This window comes from Mus caroli, unplaced genomic scaffold (assembly GCF_978045245.1).
Source record: "Mus caroli unplaced genomic scaffold, Mus_caroli_1 scaffold_20, whole genome shotgun sequence".
NCBI classification, from domain to species: domain Eukaryota; kingdom Metazoa; phylum Chordata; class Mammalia; order Rodentia; family Muridae; genus Mus; species Mus caroli.
Window position 1 is genome coordinate 35,995,706 of NW_028227275.1, and position 24,630 is coordinate 36,020,335.

General features: G+C 43.4%; 1 protein-coding gene across 2 annotated transcripts in view; it reads right to left on the bottom strand.

The window, feature by feature from the left end:
* Dock8 (dedicator of cytokinesis 8) overlaps positions 1–24,630 on the bottom strand; it is a 204,080-nt gene that overhangs the window by 143,174 nt on the left and 36,276 nt on the right. Inside the window, exons 2-3 of one of the 2 annotated variants that reach the window (XM_021151299.3) lie at positions 9,946–10,048; positions 690–865 (exon numbers count right to left, since the gene is read on the bottom strand). In XM_021151299.3, coding sequence (XP_021006958.1) covers positions 690–865; positions 9,946–10,048 — 279 coding nt within the window. Of the gene's footprint in view, positions 1–689; positions 866–8,915; positions 9,190–9,945; positions 10,049–24,630 lie in introns of those variants that run through there. The other variant, XM_029472365.2, reaches the window with a different exon arrangement.

Genomic DNA, 24,630 nt, shown 5'->3' on the forward strand with positions numbered 1-24,630 from the left:
GTGTGTGTGTGCTGGTGAGTGTGTGCGTGTGCATGCGGAGGCAATAAGTAGATGTTGGGTACCTTCCTCAATTCTTTAGTTTTGAGGGAGGGTCTTTCAGTTGAACCTGGAGCTTACTAAGTGGCTAAACTGGCTGCCCAGCAAGCCCCAGGGATACCCTCTGCCCCTCTAGCACTGGAGTTAAAGTACATGCCTGTCACCGTGCCTTGCTTTTTCTGGGGGTGCTGGGGAATCTGAGCTCAGGTCCTTGTGACATCTCCTTGGGCCCTAAAATGTTTGTTTTTTTTTTTAAATTAAAATAATTATTAACTTCTTTGTAATTCTAGAGATCAAATCTGAGACCTTGCACATGTTACACACACATTTTACTGCTGCTCTGTAGCCCCTCCCCCCCAGCCCTCCCCCAGCCCTCCCCCACCCCCATCCCAAAGTTTGCTTCTTTTCCAGAGTATTTCAAAACTGGGCATGCTGGTGCGCACCTTTAACTCAGGCACCACGGAGGCAGGAGCAGGAGGGCTGTGACTCTGAGTTCAGCTTAGGGTACTTGGCCGTTTCAAGTAGAAAGAAAGAAAGAAAGAAAGAAAGAAAGAAAGAAAGAAAGAAAGAAAGAAAGAAAGAAAGAAAGAAAGAAAGAAAGGGGTTCAGAATCAGCACCCTTCCCATCTCATATTTTCCAAAAAATAATTTACCCTTCCTCTGGCAGAGAGTGCTGCAAAGTCCTACATTCTTTGGGTGTGAAGGCCACATGCAGGTCGTCATCAGTGAGGTCCCCCAGCTCCTGGGCCAGCTCTGCATCCAAGCTGTTTAAGTGTGTCATCACGAGTCCTTCAAAGTCCACTGGCTCGACGGGCTCATAAAGCTGAGGCTGGAGGGAAAGGGAGGGGAGAGGGTCGTTCCCACCAGGCTTCCTGGTGGAGTAGACAGACACACAGGCACGCAAGTTGGTGGATATCTGCCCTGCCCTCCCCTTCAACCCAGCGTTTTCACTTTTAGCCTAAATGAAGCGACTGGAGGAGCTGTCAAACTGCAATTGTGACAGGAGAGGTAAAGAAAGGCGGTAGCAGAAAGTCAAGTCACAACACGATGAGTAATTAAAATCCCTCCCCAAGGCAGAATTTTTCTAGGCTTAATTGCAGCCTGATGAGGAATCCTGAGGAGATCCAAAATGAGATCACAGGCTTTGAGGAATTTTTATAATTTCTTCTGCAAAATCTCTCTGAGGCTATGCTTTTGTTTACCCAAACACAGTGAAAAAGAGAAAGAAGGCAATTCCCCAGAAAATCAGGCAAACGTAGCACTCCTCTGGCTGTGCGCTCAGATGCAGTGTTTCCCTTGGCCTGAGATGCCTGTACACTGCTGCTCAAAGCCAGCAGCTTAGACACAGTCCCAGCTGACCTGGAGCCAGGCTTGTGGCTAAACCCCTCTATGGCTGAGGCTTCCAAACACTACTAGTTGGGAAGAAACGCACAGGACTGAATCTGGGCGAGCAAACCCTGAGGATCTGCTGAGGAAAGCTGTCCCATCTTCATTTCATACTCCCACGGAGAGGGTGGAGGGGAGGGGGAATAGACAGGATAGAAACCCAGGGTAACTGAAACAATGTTGCTCTTCAGTTGATAGTATTAAGAACCGGCAACATTTTTGCCAATCCCGCATTAAACAAAATACATCTAGCCCGTGGCATGCAAAGATCCAGGAACCACTGCCTTAAGGCAGTGAGAGCCACTTAGATCAAGGAAATTGGCCCAGAAATAACAAGAGCAGTAAAGTAGAGGCTACAGCTCTCTGCGGTGCTTCTTTACAGCAGAATGTGTGGACACAGCCCAAGTGAACGCTGCTCCGTTGTTCAGTGTTCTGTTCGCAATCCCCAAAGCATCACAAAACAAAAGCCACAAATTCTGGACTTGTCCTATGGGAGGGCCAGCCTGAAGGAAGGGCTGACAAAACTGGTTTTTCATCCCCTTGAGCCCACATACCAGCAGGTCTTAAGCTGGGGTGGAGGAATAGTGCTGTTGAAGAGGCAAAGGGCAAAAGGATGCCAGAATGTAACTATGGCTTTCACTGTCTCCCTTTCCCTGAGACAGGAACAACTTCCTCCCGAGAGAGAAGATACAGCTGCCGGTGATGGCAATTCTTAGCTGTCAACTTGACTATGTCTGGAATCAACTAAAACTCAAGTAGCGGGGCATACCCGTGAGAGGCTTTTCCTGATTGGCTCATTGGAGATAGGAAGAGCTACCTTATAAATCCAGATCATTTGAGGTCATATGACTCACCCTAAATCTGGGTCACACCTTCGGGTAGCAGCCCACAGAAAAGGGCATGGAAGAAGGAAGCGTTTCCTTGTTACCCGCTTGCCCGCACTCTCTCTGATCTCATGTCTCATCTCCCCTGCTGCTGAGGCATTCCTTTATCAGGTTTAGAGCTTGCTTCTTTGGGATTCCAAAGTACATTAAAGTCCAGTTGAGAACCTAGCCTTGTGGCCTGAACAACTGCTGGACTGTCGGCCTTTCTGTCAAAAGACAGCCATTGGTGGACTAGCCAGACTAGCCTGTAAGGGGATTTAATACCCCCTTAAATAAATAGATATTTATTCTACCAGTTCTGCTCCTCTAAGGAATCCCGAGTAAATCTACTACCTACTTCTGGCCCAGATTCTTTTAGATGGCTGACTTACAGAGCACTCACTATCTGTAGGATGTAATGAAGGCAGAGGAGAGCTTGACAGGATGAACTGAGAGCAAAGAGATCCCTTCGATCATCAGGAGGCAAGAAGACAGGAAAGTATCCCCTGGTTCTGACTATAGCCTGAAGTCAGCTGAGGAAGGGACCACAGTCCTCATGGGCCTTTTCAAGTCAGTCTCACTAGAATCCAGCGGAATATGCATGTTAGCTATGCTCAATTTCAGATGACATTCTCCCCAGAACTTCTCAGGGGATTGGATGCTCAGATATAATAGTAAATAAATGAATGTCAATGTAATGTCAATGTAATGTAAGTGTATTATGAGGAACTCAAGCACGGGTAATGAAAAAAGCTTTAAAGGCACGGTAGAATACAGTTATGCTTAGTGAATGAGCACAGAGCACTGGAAAAAAAAAAAAAAAAAAAAAAGGCCAGTCTAGCTAAAATAAAACCCAGCCATGTTCCTGAAACTTGAAGCTAGCTGTAAAGGTGAAAACTCAGCAACTGTTATAGGACAGATAGACCAAGACCAGGAGCAGATGATGGTCTGACCCATCATATGCATGCTCACTGAGCCTCTACTGAATTTGGTATTAAGATACAGAGAGCATGGGGCCACCCTCTATTCAACCACTGGATAATGATGTTTAACCTTCCACACACATAGACAATAAACTCAAACTCTTTATGTGTGAACATAGTCCAGGAGTGGAGCAGGCTGTAAGCTCAAACTGTGGGACAGAATCATGGCTAGACGATGCCTCTCTAGAACGCATCAGCTGGCACTTGGGGACCTCTCTTCTTATTTCTATATAGAAGCTGATAAGGTAATGAGTCTCCTCATTCCAGTGTGATAGAAAGTTGTCTTGCAAGTGGTAATGGGTGCAGATTCCAAGTTCTCTTAACTTGATAGACCTTCAAACTGTTTATCTTCCTGCAAGTTCAAATAACAGCCAGGCATCAAACAATCAAATAATGGCCAAGAATCTGTTCTCTAGAGTATCTATAGCTTTAATCTCATGAGCAGGTTTTACCATGAGGCAATCACCACAAACAGGAAGAAATAAATGCTTACACAGCACCCATAAGTATGTGTGCATACACACACACACACACACACACACACACACACACACACACACATTTGTCAAGTACTGAAGAGCTACAGCTGCAGTGTACTGCATGACGGATGAAGTCTGAGCATGCGGTAAGGTAGCAGTTACATTGGATCTTCAGCTCTTTGGCTTGCAAGGGTCCAAGTCTTTCCTTGACCACTCTACTCTGCTTTCTCCTCTCTTCTGTCTTCTTGGTCAGCAGAAAACAAAAAGACCCTAGTTTAAATGCCATGATCCAAAGCGATTTCAAGATTATCTTTGTTTAGGTGGCAGGGGGAGGCTGTGTGTGAGTGTGTGTGTGTGTGAGTGTGTGTGTGTGTGTGAGTGTGTGTGTGTGTGAGTGTGTGTGTGTATGTGTGTGTGTGAGTGTGTGTGTGTGAGTGTGTGTGTGAGTGTGTGTGTGTGTGAGTGTGTGTGTGTGTGTGAGTGTGTGTGTGTGAGTGTGTGTGTGTGTGTGTGTGTGTGTGTGTGGTCAGGAAGTAAAGCATTAGCTCCACTCCTGCCATGGGGGTCCAGCCTGCTCTGCTCCCCCCCCCCGCCCCCCCCCCCAACAACCAGCTCCATGGATTTCAGGTTAGCCTAACCCAGTGCTCCCAGAACCTCCTCTTCTTACCTGCATGAATGGACATTTTGTGTTCTCGGCTATGGTTTGGCGATGCTGCTGTAGCTATGGTCTCCCCTGTTGCCCTCTCTGCTTCCTGGCTGTTTCTGAGGCCAAAGACTCTTGCCTTGCAGACTGGACACTGCTTCTTCCTTCTGCCTGGAATGCCTTTTTTTGGCAAGCTGTCAGGCTCATGCTGGGTACTTCCTGGGTATCTCCATTGCAGACAGAGGCCCTCAAAGACCACCCTGCCTACAATAGCATCTCATCTGTGTCCCCATTCCCTCTGCCTGTTTGATTCTTTGTAACCATTCCTGCCCTCATCACAGCTGACATTCATTCATTGGTTTACACCCATCTCCTATTCTAAAGTGTTCCACGGGAACAAATGATGCACCCTTTGTTACATTCATGCCTGTTATCCGTAGCTCTTACAGCAGCTGCAGGTACACACTAAGACCCAATAAACACTTCCTCAATGAATAAAAAGAGATAGTCACCAATCCACACTTAGCAAAGCTAAAGGCAGAAAGTTTCCTCGGCCTTCAGTGATTTCAAAGTACTTCGTGACCTAAACGAGGCTTGCTTCCCTGCCTCCAGCAACGGAAATCTTCCACTGATGCCACTGTAGAGGCTGAGATGCTACCTTGACCACCGATCTGGTTCTTAATAAGTCAATTACGCACGTGCGCATGCACAAGTGTACACATGTGTCAACCTGAGGTTTTCCTCGGAAGCCATCTGTCTTGGTTTTGGAGGCTGGGGATCTCCCTGGGACATGGGGCTATTAGATTAGGCTGGCTAGCCAGTGTGCCCCAGGAATGTTCCTGTCTCCACCTTCCCAGTGCTGCAACTGTAAGTAGGTGCCAGCACACTTGGTTTTTTATGAGGGTTGTAGGGATGAAACTCAGGTTCTCATGCCTGAGTGGCACACACTTTCCACACTGAGCCATCTCCCTGGCCCGTTTCCATCCCCTGGGTACAGCGACCATAACCACGTGCCTGCTCTTCATGCAGAATGCCTGCCCTACCTTCTATTTCATCCACGCTGAGAATGTGTATGGGAACTACACCGAGCGCTGCATTTTCTGCCATGTCCCTTCCGTGTAATCAACAACACAGCACAGCCAAGACTGGGAAGAAATTAGGTGAGAAATAACAATGGCATCCAAGGCACAAAGGAGGCCAGAGTTAGGGAGCCCGTGCTCAAGTCACCCTCAGCTGGCAAAGAAAGGGATGCTGCATTTCACAGAAGCCAGTGTGTGCACAAGAAGGAATGCTTCTTGGGTATGAGACATCTGTAAGCCACAATTGTTAGACACATAAACAGGTCCCGTAGCTATGGTGCTCAGGTGCGTGCCCAGGGTGTGGCTTTTTACATCCTTCACCTCGCCCAGAGCCGTCACGATCTGGCTGGTCTTTGTTTTCTCTTCAGACTTTTCTATTTTTTTTTAAAAATACTTATATTTTCCTTTATTAAATAATGTACTTAAAGTTATTAACCTCTGCATAGGTCTTCAATCCCCTTTGCTGCGTTAGAGACAGATCCCAGCCCTTTCACTTACGTACTTACTCTACTTCAAACTTTAACAACCAGAGGAAAGGCTTTGCATCTTGCAGGTTGGTTTTTGTTTTTGCTTTTACTGCAAGCATCAAGTGTAGAGCTGTTTGCTTACATAGATGGCTGGCACCAGATCGCTGGCGAACCTGCTCCCATGACAGTGGCAGTAGAGAATGTCAAAGCTGGTGTGCATCTCGGGCCAGGACATGGAATGGCCAGAGGCCTGTCTCTCTAGATCTGTTCAGAAAGACCTCTGATAAGAGTGTCAGGCAGGCACCATCCACTATCATGCCTGGAAAACTTATTCTAAATGATAAATCTATCTCCTTCTTATTAAAGCATGCAGATTGTAAAAGCAGCTTATTGAGTTGATGCAGCGGCTCAGCAGGTAGAGGAACCCTAAGTTCAGCCTCTAGAATCCAGCAGAAAAAGACAAGCTTCTGCAAGCTGAACTCTGACCTCCACCGACATGCTGTAGCACATATGTGCACATGCACACACAAAAGAAATGAATTTGTTTTTTTTTTAAAAAAAGTAGCTTATCTATTTTGAAAATATTTGTACACACAGTCATCGTGGCAGGCATTTATAGCTAGCATTACAAACAAAAACTGGCCAGGCAGTGGTGATACACACCTTTAGTCCCAACACTTGGAAGGCAGAGGTAGGTGGACCTCTGAGTTTGAGGTCAGCCTCGACCAAGTACAGAGCAAGTTCCAGCTAAGGCTACACAGAGAAAGCCTGTCTCAAAAAAACCAAAACAACAACAAACCCCCCAAAACCAAACACGCACACACACACACACACACAAACTGAATAAAACAGGGAGACAATATCAAATGCACTGCCTTCTTTCTAGTCATTTATTAGATATTTGATGAAGAGCTGTATTTTGTGAGGATTACCTACAGGAGTATCATGTAGTCTGTGCTTACCACATATCTACAGCTCAGAGCATGGAGGGCAACCAAAGAAACCACCTCGCTGTATATACCTTCTGCTATTTGGAATTTGCCCAGGCCTCTAAGAATCTTTAGGTGACTCTGGGGACCTAGCAACATCCTGCAGCAATGTTAGAGCACTGCTGGTTCCAGCCTCACTGTTCTGCAGAGGTCCTGGCTAGAAATATAAGAACAAGTCAGGTGTTTCTAATAGTTCATCAGGGCTGAAGACCCATCTCCCTGGGTTTCTCAGCTCCTCCAGTAAGCTTTGCCTCCTATCACACTATGGACCTTTCTTCTGAATGTCCATCACATTTGAAGCCAGAGTGGGCCTTCTGGATTACTTGTCTTCCCAAATAGATCACAAAGCCTCCACGAGCAGGAAAAATCTGACACTTATCTTTAATGTCCACAGAGTCTCTACAGTGCCAAGTACCTAAGGCGACAATATTACCCACTATTTACACAGGTGTTACTGGAGAGTTCTACATGGACCCAGCTTTGCACGAGAGGGGGCTGAAATCTTCAAAGAGGTTAAGTGACTTCTCTCAGGTTATACAAACAATAAGTGACAACCACCTTTCACCTTAGGCTCATCTGACCCCAAACTCTTTACTCTTGCAAATGGCAATGACCTCTTGATGAGTGGTTTTAAATGCCTGGACTTCAACTAAATATATACATTTTAAACAACCATTTGTATGAGGTTATGGAAACGATTATATTACTTCAAGCAAAACAAATAGTCAAAAATGCCCATTGTCTTATTTTTTAATTAGCCAAAAATAATCCAACTAGCGGTTCACACTGCAGCCTCCAACTTAAGATATTTTCTATAGCTCTGGCAGGTTGAAAGTCTTTCCCGTCTAAGCTACTCCGTGCCTTGCTAGAAGTGACTCTTACTGAAGTGCTCCACTATTTAGGAAAGGAAACCGTCTCAAGGAAAAGGAAAATCACCTTATAAGTTGGTGATTTCTCCCAGGAGCCTTGTCTGAGAAGGTGACTACAGAGGAGGTAGAGTCACACATTCCCACAGCATCACAGGAGAACAGGCCAAGGCACTGGGTTGTTCTAAAGAGAGCATGAGATTTTTAGAAGGTAGAGCAGGCATCTTGACTCCCATTGGAAGAAGAAACAGACGCAAGATTGCACAGAAGCTGGAAGGGAGAGCTGGGGAAGGGCAAGACCAAGGAAAGCACATGCGAACAAGCAGGAAGAAGAAAATGTGAGGATCAGTTAGATACAAACAGGATCAGGATTGAAGGACAGCAGATGGAGACGTGGTTCTTGTAGCAAGCATTTTAACCTTCCGGCTTCCTCCTATACCTTCTGTTAGTGACAACATGGACAGCTAAGCCTCTTGTTAATTTGACTTCCCAGCTGTTGAAGTGAGTCGTCAAAATTCACTGTTGTCAGAGTCTCTCTAAGGAGACAGCAAAGTACTGAGGGGACACTTGCAAATACTTAACGGGATTTCGCATGCACTAACTCTAGTCTATCGTATGATCACAAAGGCTGCCCGGGAGACGAGGGGTTAAACCTCCTTGAAAACCTCTTTACTGTCCACACTATTCCCCAGCAGCTGCTACAGAGAGCTCTCCTCTTCACACTCTTTAAAGGCAAGTACCAAAGCTTCCCCACACAGTTTAAAACTGAAAAGCACATCCAATCACGTTTCCACCGAATGGTGCACATTTTGAAATACAATGTGAATCAGAAATCACTCAGCCGAGCTTATATGCAACAGGTCTCGGTTTACTTACTCCGAGAACACAGGCACAATGCACCTACTGTGTTTTTTTTTACCTAACCTGAAGCAGGCAGGAAAAGACAAATAAAAAAGGGAGGCCTGAAGACTCCAAAGTCCTAAACAGGGTTCTCCAAAAGATGTCACCACCACAAGGTAGCCTCTGGCAGTGAAGGCGCTACATATCTGTTAGTACTGTCTCATCAATGACACAACCCATTAAGCTAGCCTGAAATAACCACAAATTGCTCCAGTAAAACATACCTGAAGACACACAGTTAACGCGGTGGGTAAACTGTCACAGGCGACAAAATGGCGGCTACAGGAAACAGGGGAAGGTTACAAAATTTCGAAGAGCAGAAGTGGCTTTGAAGTAATAAGTAGAAACAAAAAAGAACCTAACCTTCTCAAGATAACCACTAGATCAGCCAGAGAGGGTGGCTGTGGCTTGTGCTTGTATGAGGAAGTGAGGGCAGAGCAGGCTCTGCTGGCTCAGAGGAAGCGGCACCCACTTCTGGGTTGCAAACAGTCTCATTTGAAGACAGTTTGGCCTCACCTGACACACATCTGGCCTCCAGTCCTTAAATAATATGATACACAAATTATTAGTCAAATAATGTAACAAACGCTCCATACTCCCCAGTTGATTAGTTAATCAAACTGTAGGTACCTTGAAAGGGGATATTATGTTATAAAACTGTTATTTGCCCTCCCATGTGAATGGTTTCACTGGTGAGAAGTTCCAAGGCTCAGGGACCTCCTGGGATGGGAACAAGGGGATGCAAATGGGTGGGAGGGAAAGCGCTCTACACTCCTGTCTGGGAGGAGATTAAGTGACTCATAAATTGCCCATACTCACAAAACCCTGATCCTAAAATTGATAAGTTTCATAGTATGTAAATTTACTTCCAAGAAAATTATCCCATAAGAAAGATCTGTACCTCAAGCTTCTGAGATTTTTCAGTTAAAAAAAAAAATTCTAACCAAAATATGCTAAAAATCATGGTCAGTTTCTAGGCTACCTCGTCTTCCCACTTATGAACTGTAATTGGGATGGTTTTGGGGTAGCCTGCAAACCCCCTAAGTTGAGGACATCAATCAAAACCCCAGTTCTGGGCTGTCTCATTCTATACACACCAGAGGGAGATGTCTGATGTCGAAAGGCAAGCAGAGTTACGAAGCAGTGGGCAGAGAACGCTAGATGCAACAGGAGCTAAGGCTGGGGGGAGGGGTGGAGATGCTGGGTACTTCAGGTCCTGACCACTGACCCACCAAACCTGTAATGAATACTTACTAGCTGAAGAGAGGGGAAACCAGATGTACTGATACTGTGCCGATGGTACTGTCCGAGGTTGGGCGGGAGTGTAAACTGCTTCCTTATTTCTGACGATGAATACCTAGAATTAAAATAGAAAAAAAGAATCTCCATGAAGTGATTATTTAAACTAACCCAACACACTATAATCCCAATGCAGTTCTTGGCTGAGTTGTGAGCAGAGCTGACTAAAACACTTCCATGTACTATGGAGTGATAAATGATTAAGACCATGTTCACCATGACAATGTACGGGGCATGATTATTTGGTTCCCAGCCTTCTGTGTGATGCACAGAGATGGGCAGGAGATTGCTGTCTGTGGTCATCACTTCTCACTCCACAAAACATCATTTTCTTTCAAAATGCCCCAACTCATCTGTGCACTGCTCAGGCAGAAATATGGGCCGTGAGGTAGACACATAAGCCAAGGCAGGCCGATCAGGTCAGCCTCTTAGTGTTCAGCATGAGGAAGAAGAGACTGCATGCCATGCCTTCATACTCCTGCTGGCCCTTGTACTAGGGCTAGTGAAGCATGGAACTCCCCAGAAAGGGGCAGCGCCAGGAGAGTATGAACTGCCCTTAAGTTCCGAGAGCATTGCCTTTAATTAACAGTGAAGGAAAACAGTGTTAGGAGTGAGAAGTCTACTATATTCTAAAAGTCATTAGAGAAATGAATAGCAGATCATAATAGTATGTCTCTGAGTAATCAGTACAATGGCCAGAACAGAGCACTAGACTGTCAGTCACAAGTATTGCCAAGTGACAGAGAAGCACACACGTGCCTTGCTGGCAGTTCCTCAGGAAGTATTTATATGTATATGTATGTGTATATATATGTACATACATATACACACATATAGATATACACACACACACATATCAAAACCCACTGATAGCTACACCTCCCAAGAAATGAAAACAAATATGCACATAAAACTTAAAACACCAACATTCAGAACAGTATTATCACAAAAACCACAACAGCTAGTTGTGAGTGGTGATGTGTGTCTTTAATCTCAGCACTTGGGAGGCAGAGGCAGGTGGATCTCTGAATTTGAGGCCAGCCTGGTCTACAGAGTGAGTTCCAGGACAGCCAGGGCTACACAGAGAAACCCTGTCTCAAAAAGCAAACAAAACAAAACAAACAACAAAACGCCTGAAAAAACAACAACAAAACAAAAGAAAACAAAACAAACAAAACCAAAACCCAACCAACCAACAAACCAACAAACACCCCCCCCCCCATACCCAGCATTATTCTTAAGAGTCTAAATGTGTAAACAACACAAATGTCCATCAGTTGATGGCTGCACAAAAAGTGATCTGCCATAAAAGGAAACATACTCAGCAGGGGATGGAACCAACTAGTGCTATATGGAACTATTTGGGAGAATTCCAAGAGCATCATTCTAAGGGGAAGAAGCTAAATCAAAAGGCCACACAGGTATTATTCTTCATTCGAATCTCCCAGAGTAGTAAAATCTACAGACCAGGAGGTAGGTTACTAGATGAAAAGGATCTGAACGGGATCACAGAGTAACGGAAATGCCTCTGAGCAGGGTTTCTATTTAAAGAGATGAAAATGTTCTAAAATTGTGTTGGACAGGTCAGTAGTTTACGTTAAAAGTCACTAGGTCATACACATTAAATACACGTGAGGCGTAGGTGCTATATCTAAGCTGTGGAAGATCTAGGTAAAAGTTACAAGTGTCGGTACAGAATAAGGTTGGATGCAGAAATTACCTAGTTTAGAGCAAAATTGGGGGAACTCAGGTTTTATCTCTGTGTGATTTTTAATCAGAAACTGATATTAATCAGAAATTGTAACATCACCAGTTCAAAAAAATCATATTAGATTGTCCCAAACCAAAGTTACCTTGCATTAATATTAATGTAGCGTGTGCTCACACTGCAGGGGCTCATATTAAAACAGTAGCCAAGACCAAATGAATTTGCAAATTGCCTTTTCTAACTTTATGAAGAGTTGAGTTGGAATTTTGATGGGGATTGCATTGAATCTGTAGATTGCTTTCAGCAAATAGCCATTTTTACTATATTAATCCTGCCAATCCATGATCATGGGAGATCTTTCCATTTTCTGAGATCTTCAATTTCTTTCTTCAGAGACTTGACGTTCTTATCATACAGATCTTTTGCTTGCTTAGTAAGAGTCACACCAAGATATTTTATATTATTTGTGACCATTGTGAAGGGTGTCTTTTCCCTATTTTCGTTCTCAGTCTGTTTATCCTTTGAGTAGAGGAAGGCCACTGATTTGGTTGAGTTAAGTTTATATCCAGCCACTTTGTTGAAGTTGTTTATCAGGTTTAGGAGTTCTCTGGTGGAATTTTGGGGGTCACTTAAATATAATATCATATCATCTGCAAATAGTGATATTTTGACTTCTTCCTTTCCAATTTGCCTCCCTTTGACCTCCTTTTGTTGTCTAATTGCTCTGGCTAGGACTTCGAGTACTATATTGAGTAGGTAGGGAGATAGTGTGCAGCCTTGCCTAGTCCCTGATTTTAGTGAGATTGCTTCAAGTTTCTCTCCATTTAGTTTGATGTTGGCTACTAGTTTGCTGTATATTGCTTTTACTATGTTTAGGTATGGGCTTTGAATTCCTGATCTTTCCAAGACTTTTACCATGAATGGGTGTTGAATTTTATCAAACAATTTCTCAGCATCTAATAAGATGATCATGTGGATTTTTACTTTCAGGTTTTTTGTTTGTTTGTTTGTTTGTTTGTTTTTCGAGACAGGGTTTCTCTGTGTTGTCCTGGATGTCCTGGAACTTATTCTGTAGACTAGGCTGGCCTCGAACTCAGAAATTTGCCTGCCTCTGCCTCCTAAGTGCTGAGATTAAAGGCGTGTGCCACCACTGTCTGGTTTTTCAGTTTGTTTATATAGTGGATTATGTTGATAGATTTCCATATATTGCACCATTGCTGCATCCCTGGGGTGAAGCCTACTTGATCATGATGGATTATTCTTTTGATGTGTTCTTAGATTCAGTTTTCGAGAATTTTATTGAGTATTTTTGCATCAATATTCACAAGGGAATTTGATTTTAAGTTCTCTTTCTTTGTTGGGTCTTTGTGTGGTTTAGGTATAAGCATTAATTGTGGCTTCATAGAATGAATTGGGTAGTGTTCCTTCTGTTTCTATTTTGTGGAATAGTTTGAAGGGTATTGGTATTAGGTCTTCTTTGAAGGTCTGACAAAAAAAAAAAAACAGGATAGTGAAAACTATTCTCAATAATAAAAGAACTTCTGGGGGAATCACCATCTTTGACCTCAAGCTGTACTACAGAGCAATAGTAATAAAAACTATATGGTATTGGTACAGAGACAGGCAGGTAGATCAATGGGATAGAATTGAAGACCCAGAAATGAACCCACACACCTATGGTCACTTGATCTTTGACAAAGAAGCTAAAACCATCCAGTGGAAAAAAGACAGCATTTTCAACAAATGGTGCTGGATCAACTATAGGTCAGCATGTAGAAGAATGTGAATTGATCCATTCTTATCTCATTGTACAAAGCTCAAGTCCAAGTGGATCAAGGACCTCCACATAAAACCAGATACACTGACTCTAATAGAAGAGAAATTGGGGGAAAGCCCAATTCTTGGGTACAGGGGAAAACTTCCTGAACAAAACACCAATGGCTTATGGTCCAAGATCAACAATAGACAAATGAGACCTCATAAAATTGCAAAGCTTCTGTAAGGCAAGAACAGTGTTTGCCAATAGGACAAAACAGCAACCAACAGATTGGGGAAAGATCTTTACCAATCCTACATCTGACAGAGGGCTAATATCAAATATATATAATGAACTCAAGAAGTAGACTCTAGAGAATCAAATAACCCTATTTAAAAGAGGGGTACAGAGCTAAACAAAGAATTCTCAACTGAGGAATACTGAATGGCTGAGAAGCACCTAAAGAAATGTTCAACATTCTTAGTCATCAGGGAAATGCAAATGAAAATGACCCTGAGCTTCCAACTCATACCAGTCAGAATGGCTAAGATCAAAAACTCTGGTGATAGCAGATGCTGGCGAGGATGTGGAGAAACAGAAACATTCCTCGATTGCTGGTGGGACTGCAAGCTGGTACAACCACTCTGGAAATCAGTTTGGCAGTTCCTCAGAGAATTGGACATAATATTACCTGAGGACCCAGATATACCACTCCTGGGCATATACCCAAAAGATGCTCCAACATATAACAAGGAGAGCCTAGACAACCAGGCATTAGCCTCATCTAACCTTTTCTGACCTCCCGGCTGAGGTTCATCAGACCATACAGGCTGTTTCAGAAACTTCTGCCTTCAGTTCCTCCCCCAAGACTTCTGGAATTCCATATTACTGTTTCCATCAAACACAGTGGTCTTTCAGAAGCGGGAATACCAGATGACCCTCTGGAGGGAAAGGTCCACCAGGACAGACTCTTGCTGCTCTCCACAGCAGAGCCTCAGCATTTCTTTCTATCATGAAATCAGAATGTCCCTCCTTTCTAGGTCTGTTGATTGGCTTTGTTTTGTTTCTTGATACAGAGTCTTACTATGTAGCCTGCTGACGAAGTCTGGTGATCCTCCTGTCTCAGCCTTCAGTGAGCTGAGATAACAGCCCTTTACAACTATGCTTGGCTTCTTCAGTTCTTAAACAAACCCAAAAGTCCTAGTTCAGGGCCACTCAACTGATCTTCCCTGGTACTTCAGGGCTGACCTGTGAGAAATCTGTTGCTTCTATCAAAGGTAGTTAACTGGACAAGAGTCCCCCTTCTTCCCTGAAGAAGAAGCCACTTGTGTTACACTCTGAAGATTGTGAAGCTGGAATGAGATGCAGGTACCACCCACATCAGGGATGAAAAAAGACCAAGGCCTTTTGGGCCACTCATGCTGGTATGGGCTCTGACGCATCCTTTCTATAAAAAGAGATTGTCTTACCTGATAACTTTCTCTTTGGATGTGTGTTTCTTTATATAACATCACAAATTCTCATTCCTAACATGCCTAACATGATGCTATTCCCTGTCCCTACATAGTCAATCATACAAGGCAGTTGGGTCTTACCTTCATAACTCTCCAACATAAAGAGGACATGTTTATCCTTTATATGAAAATAAGCCATCCTATAAGGAAATGAACTACTTCGCAGCACTTAAAAACCTTGGAAACAAACTTTCCTAAAACAGGTCCCAGAGAGAACATTTCCCAGCATGCCGCAGACCGCTGGGAGCTGGTAGATGAGGATAACGGCTCTTGAAAGTAACACTGTAACAATCAAGATAACTACGCAACTGCCTTTACTTTCACATCGAATGCTCTCACTTTGGAGAATATACCTTGTGGAATTCTCATGCATACGTGGATATAAGAACTCTATATGATAGGATCACAGAAAACAATTTAAAATAGCCAAAGCACTCAACATCAGGGAGACTATTGAGCAAGTAACAGCAGAAAATACAAGGCATATTATTTTGACATTTAAAATGACAGAAACACAAATTCAATTACAGATAAACTATGAATTAATCTACAGATGAAAACAAACAAACAAACAAACAGCATGAGGATCTAAATCTGAGTATACCGTGGTATACTGATACGCCTGGGTTTTCCACATGTTTATAATTTGAAAGCACTGTAAATGAAAATTTCATTCAGGTTGGCACAGTGCCACATGCCTATATCCTCAGCAACCTGTAAAACCATGGCAGTAGAATTTCAAGTTCAAGACCACTCACTCCTGTCTAAAGATTGAAAACTCAGAGGGGCTAGGGATATATTTTGGTATCAGAGTGCTTACCTAACATGCGCAAGACACTGAAGCCAGTACCCACCCAAATCATGGTTAGGAGAGATATATGACTGCTTGACAACACAGCATACTGTGGAACACCAACATTTCCCCTTTGTGATCCTGTAGCCAAGTGGGAGCTGTTGCCTAGTGCTGCTGTGGGGCACTGGGAGCATCCTAATGCTACTGCTAGCCCGGGAAAAGATCACAATTCAAGCCTTGAAATACAGTTTTTACTGAGCACATATCATTTTTGCAGTGTTGTAAAGTAAAAAAAAAAAAAAAAAAAAAAGTGTGAGGCAAGACATTGTAAGCTTCTATGTCTATATTTCTATATTTGTTACTTCCTGATGCTGTGGTAGAATATGGACTCATGTGTGTGTGTGTGTGTGTGTGTGTGTGTGTGTGTGCACGTGTGTATTGGTTACTTCCTGATGCTGTGATAGAACATGGACTCATGTGTGTGTATGTGTCTGTCTGTCTATATTAGTTACTTTCTGATGTGTGATAAAACATGTACTCGTGTGTGTGTGTGTGTCTATATTAGTTACTTCCTGATGCTGTGATAAAACATGGACTCTGTGTGTGTGTGTCTGTCTGTATTGGTTACTTCCTGATGTGTGATAAAACATGAACTCTGTGTGTGTGTGTGTGTGTGTGTGTGTGTGTGTGTGTAGGAATTAGTTACTTTATAGTGCTGTGATAAGCCATGGCCTGAAATGAACCTGGAATAAGAAAGAGTTCATTTGGCTTACTCCTCCACATCACAGTCCATCACTGAGGGAAGTTAGGAAAGGCACTCAAGGCAGGAGCTTGATGCAGAAATCTTGGAAGAACACTGCTCACTGGCTTGCTCTCCGTGGCCTGTTCACATTGCTTTCTTATATAATCAGGGACCACCTGCCTGAGCATGGCTCTACCCACAGTGGTCTGGGTTCTCTCTCATCAATCATTAATCAAGAAAATGCCCCAAAGATAGGCCCACAGGCCAGTCTTATGGAGGAAACTTGTCAGTTGAGGTTCCCTCTTCTCAGGTGACTCTAGTTTCTGTTAATCGGATAAAGAAGCCCCAGTACAGTGTGGAACTATGGCAGCAATCCTCATGGTCATGATCGCAAGAGAGTATAGTTACTACTTCCCTTGGATGTTTTCTTTCAAGTTCATGTCTAAAAAAATGCTTACATGGGCAAGGCATGTTCCATCAGTTCTTTGTTTTCCTAAGGTTAACTGGAGTGAGCCTGGGGATTTGTCTAACAGGTCACCCTCATGGGAGTCAGCACGGTGATGAAAGATTGGTGGCCGTGGGTGGGGCAAGAAGTTCTATGTTTTCATGCAGATCAGTGATGACCGTGGCAGACATTTGGGACCAAGACTCCGTGAACTACTTGCAGAACAGTGCTTGTCCAGAGCATCTGCTGAGCCATTTTTACCACCCCGCTAGTTATTTAATAAATGTGTAGCTACCTTGACACACCTGTTCTGAATCAACTCTCGTGAGACAGCCTGAAAAATGGCAGTTTGAGCCAGCAATTCTGAGTCATTTTTACAACCTAAAAAGGTCAAATATTTGCTGAAACTGTAAGAAAATGACTGGCTCGGCACGGCACTCACTCATCAAACTCTGGGGTAACTACAAAGCGCCCTCAGCCAAGCAGTGTAGGCTGAAGCTGAGGATGTGTTCGTGTTCTTAGAAAGCCTAATCCAACCGGGAGTGAGAGGCAGGCCGATAGGCAGTGTGTCAATCACAGCTTTAGAAATACAACGGGAGGATGTCCACAGTTCCTAGGATGTCCACAGTTCCTAGGATGTCCACAGTTCCTATGTCACAATAGAGAGACATAACTTGGCCCAGGAGTGCCTGGGAAATCTGCAGTGAGGCAGCTTTTGTTCAGGTTTTTGGACTAAAACCATTAGTCCAAAGGAACCCAGGTAGAAAGGGTGAACAGTGCAGTCAGACCACGAGACATCAGGTGTCCTCCTTCCTGCTTCCAGCATCTTTAACAACCCCGCTGGGCCATCTCCATGCAATGTGTGCATCTAGAATGCGGTAGGGTGGGAACCTAGAGACACACAGCCCCAGGTGTGCTGTCTGCCATCTGTCTGCCATCAAGCACGCTGGTCAATGAGGCTGGGCTGGGCTTTTATTACATGTAAACAGGAGGGGCTGGACTGTGATCTCTGGGCTCCTTTCGGTGCTTACTGATAAGCATGGTGAGAATCCCCAAGTGGAACAATCAGAACTGCAGCCTACAGGATCAGCTACACTAGGAAACCACAGGGCCAGAGGCGTCTCTCTGACTGCCATGTGTAAATGAAGTTGTATCCCTAAATGTTGGCACGCCCAGCAGCCAGAATGGTCGGAAAGACTTTTAAAAGAAGGAACAGCCTTTTCCATAAGTACCTAAAGAGGCTTGGGGGGGTGGGGGTGGGATTTTAAAACACCTCTTTCCCCATCCTTGTCTGACCTAGTTCCAAAACAGCTCCATCTTTTCTCAAAACTTGGGCTTAAATGATGGAAACAAAGAAGCTACACTGTAGAGAAAACATCTTGTGTTGTATAGATGCATCACCTGCCAATTAAAAAGCCTATGGCCTATGGCTTAGGCAGGAAATAGAGGGTGAGACATTGAGAGAAGAATGGATTCTGGGAGAGAAGGAGACAGAGAAATGTGACTAGCGGAACACATGGTACTTGAACATAGGTAACCAGCCATGTGGCAGAATGTAGGCTAGAATAAATGGGATATGTTAAGTAACAGCTAGTCAGAGAAGAACCTAGCTATATGTCCAAGGTATTTGTAAATATATTTTGAGTCTGAGTCTTATTTCTGGGAAAACGGGCTTGGCAGGCAGAACTGGAAATAACTTCAACGTCTAAGTTATCTTAACGTCAATCTTCCTAAGTTATCAAGCAATTGCTCTAAGGATCTGACGCTGCCTCTCTTGGGGAACAGTTACACTAACTTAGCTTTACATAGAACCTTTTCCAAAAGCGAGGCTCAATCTCTACCAACAGCCTCCAAGAGCAATGATATCACTACCATCAGTGGAAACGTTCTGGCATCCTGCGTAAAGAGCCTAATGATTCTGTTCCCCTACATCCTGCAAAAGCTTTACCTCTGTCCTTAATAGGACAGGCTCTTCACTCACTGCTACTAAAGTATTGGTCACTTAGTAAAATATACTAACCCCTTCAATAACTTAACAAATGGAAATACAGTCTGTGCATGAAATAGCTATTCAAGATGCCAGCTATGTTTGTTTTGGTAAAGCCTTAAGGTTTGAGTTATGGACGAAGAAGTTATTTTAAGTCCAGAATCCTGGCCAATTTTTTTTCCTTTTAGAAAGTAGTATTTTATGTAGTATCTTTCTCTACATGTAATACTTGAGTAGTGTCATACTTATTTTTTTAAAACAGCAAAACTTATAGACTAACCATAAATTATTCTTACTACTTAGAAATGGTAAGTGCTCAGAGGACAAAAGTAATAGAATGATAGGGACATTTTTTAGGAGACATTTGGCAAGTATGAAGATTATACAAAACGGTTATTTCTTTTATATGGACTTTTTCTCCACTTATTATCCATCTTAAATTCAAAATATCTAACAGAGTCTCATAGTCAGAAGGATGACCTGAAGCTATTCTGTGTCATTACTAGATGATTATGCAAGATGCTTATAGTTGGGAATACACATGACACTTTCCTTTTATATATCAAGACAACAGAACGTAAGACACAAAACTCCTCAGCATTCAAACTAAGACAGTATCAACAGGCTAACGTTAGCAAACGTTAAAAAAAAATCCACTTTGCAGTCTGTCCTGGAATCCTCTTCCCGGAAGTGATCTTCAAATGACAGCATCCATAAGCGAGGGAGCTGTTCAGCAAGGAGGATGTCTAGGCTCCTCTCCAGAGACTGTGATTCATCAGACAGAGCACAGACAGAGCACACACTTTAATAACTGCAGGGGTTCAGGTGCCCTGCAGCTAAGAGCATTTAGAGAAGAGGAAAAGCCTGCCCTATGGATTCAGTGCCAGCAGAGAGGTTTGCTGAGAAACCTACCTTACCATTAAGTCTACCTCAAATCTCAAGAATAAGGCACACTTGGTTCTCACGAAGATGAAAGCAGATCTCAAACACATTTGGTTTTGTATGCAACTCTTCACCCCCACCCCCACCAACCCCACCCCAATCAGGGAAATGGAAATGTTAGATCCTTAATTAAACAAGGTCAAATTCCTGAGATGCCCTTAAAAGTAAATGTTTGGCTCCTTATACTATAGAAACAAGTTTTTCAAGGCGCTTTAGAACTGGAAGGATTTTAATGGGGTTGGGATGAGAGGGCAGGATAGGGGAGGAAATATGGAGAGGAACAACTATGAGGCCTTTTGACAAAGCTGTGTGAAAACCAACTATGGTCGTTTCAATGGAGATTACCCCACACTGCAGGGACAAACAGCTCAACTAAACATCAAATGCCATGAACTAAAACCCCAGTACCAGGAATGGGTTACACCTTCTGAGCTGTCGGTCAATGGTATCTCATAGACGCTCCTCCTCCAAACCTTTGAAGTTATTTCCGATGTTCTTGACTGTCATCCAGAGCTGGCTGGTAACTCTGTGGCTAAGGACATCACACACGTTAGTCATAAAGCGCAGAGAAATCTACCCAGCACTTAACTGGAAGCTCCCTCTCTACTGGGGTGACTATGCACACTCCTGGAGAAGAAAAGGAATCAGGACTCTCACTCAGCTACGCACCCTGGGAATTACAATAATGATCTGACCAGCAAAACTACATCCACTAGTACAAACGTGCCATGAATGTTATGGGAAGAGCCGATCACTTTTTAAGATTGGATTTGATGGGTGCAAGGCCTACTCTACAAGATGACACAGTCAATAAGGCCGAAAGCCTATGGCTACATAGGGCATGGATGGGTCCTATGGTAAAACCCACTATCATTCTGCTAAAGGTGTGAGTCCCATGCCTCATAGCTACACTCACTGACTAGTGCAGGGCTTGTGATAGATAGGAACCGAAAACTGCAACTTCAATGAACAGAGAATAAAAGACTTCAAAAACCTTGGCCCTAGCAGGTTGTACTCTCATAGTTATGAAAAAAAATGTGTGTGTATATGTGTGTGTGTGTGTGTGTGTGTGTGTGTAACAACAATTAATTAAAAAAAAGAAAAACAGACCATGGGCTTGAAAGAAAGCAAGAAGGAGTATATGGGAGGGTTTGGAGGAAGAAAGGGAAGGAGAAAATGATGTCATTCATTATAATCTCCAAATAAAATAAATGAAAATTTAAAAGAAAATAGGGAACATTTTTTACCATGAAAATAGACAGGAAATACAATGGAACGGCAGCCAGCGGATCTAAAATGTTGTCCCCCATGGTCTCCTAAGTTTCTTACACAATGTAGTCAACTGTGTGCCTTCTTAACTTTGTTTAGTGCTGACATTCTTGTGACAACGATAACCTTTTTTAAATGAACATATTTTTTTAAAAAGCATTCAGCCCTAAATGAAATGTCTGTTTCGATTCTTCCCCTGAGAGTTCAAGGATCTGTATGGAAGAGGGGGTATGAACATTTTAAGAGGCTGAAGTGATGGATGACTTCAAGGAAATAGTGTTTTCCAGACACACATGTGAGCTTACAGAAAATTGTGTCGGCATGCACAAGACCTGAACAAGCTCAAGCCAGATAAAATCCCAGCATGGAGCTGTTGACATATGATTACTGCCGGAGAGGGAAAGTCAGTTTTCTTCAAGGAGTGATATTTGATATACTGCTCATACTCCAAAGCAGGCTCTACACATAGGAGCAGTCACTCAACACACACTGGACTATATCAACTACGAGAGGGGAGTGAGGGAAGGGGGTGGGGGGAGAGGAGAAGAAGGGTTGGAGGGAGAGAATAGAGACAAAAGGTGGAATGGTACGAAGGTGAGGAAGAATTTACGAGGATTTGGAAAAGGGAGATGAATATAATCAAATACATGGTTATGAGATTTTCAAAGAATAAGTAAAAAACTTCTAAAAAGTAAGAAAAGAGGGAAAAAAAAGAAAAGAAGGGGAAAATCAAAGGAAGGTAATATGTATCCCTCACACAGTGAATGAACTGGACTGTGCACGCTGACTAGTTTTAGGGTTCCCTTCAGAAAGCATGCTCAGCCAAGCCTGACACATTGAGCAGCACTACCTAGAAAGAAGTGTGCTCCTTCCATGTCCTCAAACACCTGCAGAATGTAGGAGAGTATAGAAGGATGGTCTTAACCCCTAATAAATTCTGAAACAGAATTGCATCTCTGTGAGATCTGTATTCTTTGTTAGTCAACAGTATACCCACCAAGAGCCTACAACTATGCCTGGTTCTTACTACCGAGTTATGGCTATTAGTCTCCACCTCGTGAGTTTTATTAAACTGCTCTCGCATGTAGTTCCCAAATAGTAAACACGAAATTGGGGCATAGTTCTCTGCCAGAAGGAATGCAGAATAATAAGGGTGGTGTCAAGTTTCAAAGCTAGTCTAAGGGGGAAAAAAAGAGACTCTGAATCAACGCCCTCTCTCAAGGACAGAATAAAACCGTTTGTGCTTTAGAACGCCCTAGAACTAATTCTGCCCATAGCTTCACTTTCCGCTAAATTGCTAGGTGATGGTACTTTACACGCACACTGGCTACCAACACAAATTAGTCACAAAGCTTGTATACATTTATGTAAGGGTGTTTACAAAGGCATTTTGTAAAATAAACAACTGTAGCAAGAAATAATCGTCGACATTCTCTCTCATTTACAAACCACTTAAGTTTGAAAGGAGCAGTGCCTGTTGTTTAAACCCTGTTGTCTAGGGTGAAGGAGTTGGCACAGCTAAGCACATGACCAAGGGGAAAGGCTGGCAACACAGAGAAGGCTCAGCAGGCAGAGGCGGTAAGGCCAGAGAACCTGTGAGTGAGAAGAGTCCTGAGGTAAATGGCCACAGTGGGGCCAGCAGTGGAGGAGAGAGAAATGGGAGAGTCCCTTAAACTGTCATGGCTATAAGAATGGCCCCAGGGTTCTCAGACCATAGGTGCTAGCCAAGCTCCATTCTTATTTTCAGGTGTTCCTTTAAAATCTCATAATCTGCGTAATGAGATTATTTATCATGTTTATAAATCAGAAGAGTCTACCACCATCCCTACTATTACTACAGTAATTAAGAATGCAAGCTACAGACAAGAACTACAGACAACTAAGGAATACTGAGAGAGGACTAGTCTTCCCAAGGGAAGCCCCACCCCCAACTGATTATCTAATCCCAAGTGGCCAGCCCTGAAATTATAATATATGTGTGTGTGTGTGTGTGTGTGTGTGTGTGTGTATAAGTATCATACAGAATAAGAAAACTGTAGTCATATATTTAAGATATATAGAAACACATAAATAATACATATTTATATAATATATAACAATAGTTAAAGAAAAAGGCATGAATCTGAGAAAGAGCAAGGTATGTACGTGGAGGGTTTGGAGAGGGGAATGATGCCATTATATTTTAATTTAAAAAAAATAGAAAATGTTAAGCAGTACTTTTTATAAGAACATCAGTAATAATTTACAGTACTTGCTGTCTAACTAGGACTGTTTTGATGAGCTCATTTAAGCTTTGCACACTCCAAACAGGGTAAAGATTCATCTCTGCAAATGGGGAAACTGAGGCCAAGAAAGGCTAAGAAACTTGCACAAGGCATTACAGGTAATTGAAGAAAGAAAAGGCAGCAGAAGACAGCCCTGCTGGAGAGTCATTCCAGCAACACTTCAGAGAAGCCTGTCCCAGGAGCTGGGCTTTGGGTATTTTCCTTTCCCTGGGAGATCAGTGACAGAGAGTGAGGCATGCGAAGGCTTTCCCAACCCTTGAAAAGAACAGGTTTAGCCTGCTGCGAAGCCATTGAACCCGGCTTCAGTAGCATTAATCCTTCATGGGTAAATAACTGTGGAATATGCTCCAAGGGTAAGGCAAACATCCATGTCAGCAGTGGGCACGGGCTTCAAAAAAAAAAAAAAAATTACAGGAGAGTCATTTTTCAGCAGCTCTGATGTTCTCCGTGTGTACAATTTTGTCTCTTCTTGTTTCAACTATGGATAAATGCCAAACATCATGAAATTCAGTGAACCCTCTGAGGTCCAAAAAAAATCTGTTATTGCAGTGAATACTTTTCCTGGAATGTGGGCAAAGGCGGGAAGAAGAGGTACCTAGGGCCTCACTCAAGATGGCTCCTTACCCCGGGTTTCACATCTTATCTTAAGATACTCTACGCCCAGCCTCCTCTCTGCATCCCATGACTTCCACCCCCACTCCCACTCCCGTAAGAAAGGGAAACCTTTCCTCCACAGGCAGCTAGCCTCGAAGTCAGCATGACCCACTTCCCCTGACAAGCAGGCTCTACCCGCCTCTGTCCACCCCCCTCTGCCCTCCTTACCCCCACTTCAATGTTCTGCAGTAGCTGTTCGAGATAAAACCACTGGTGACCTTTCGCTGGACAGCCCTGGTTTTGTTCTGACTTGACTGTGTATTATATCAGATGCTGTTGGTCTCCAAGCCCCATGAAAACATCCTTGGGAGGACACTGCAGCTCTTAGCTCTGCCTCTTGACTGGCCCTGTTTTCTTAAACTGACTTTTCTCCCTCAAGTCCTTCAAATGTGTTTTTCCTTCCAATAGCAGTACCTGCATACATTTGGGGGTGAGGGGGTGGGGTTCCAGGTAATTCTTGTTCCTGAAGCATGGGAAAGCATTAAAGAAAAAAGAAAAGAAAAGACAGGAAAGAAAAAAGAAGGGAACTGGAGCACTGACAGTGG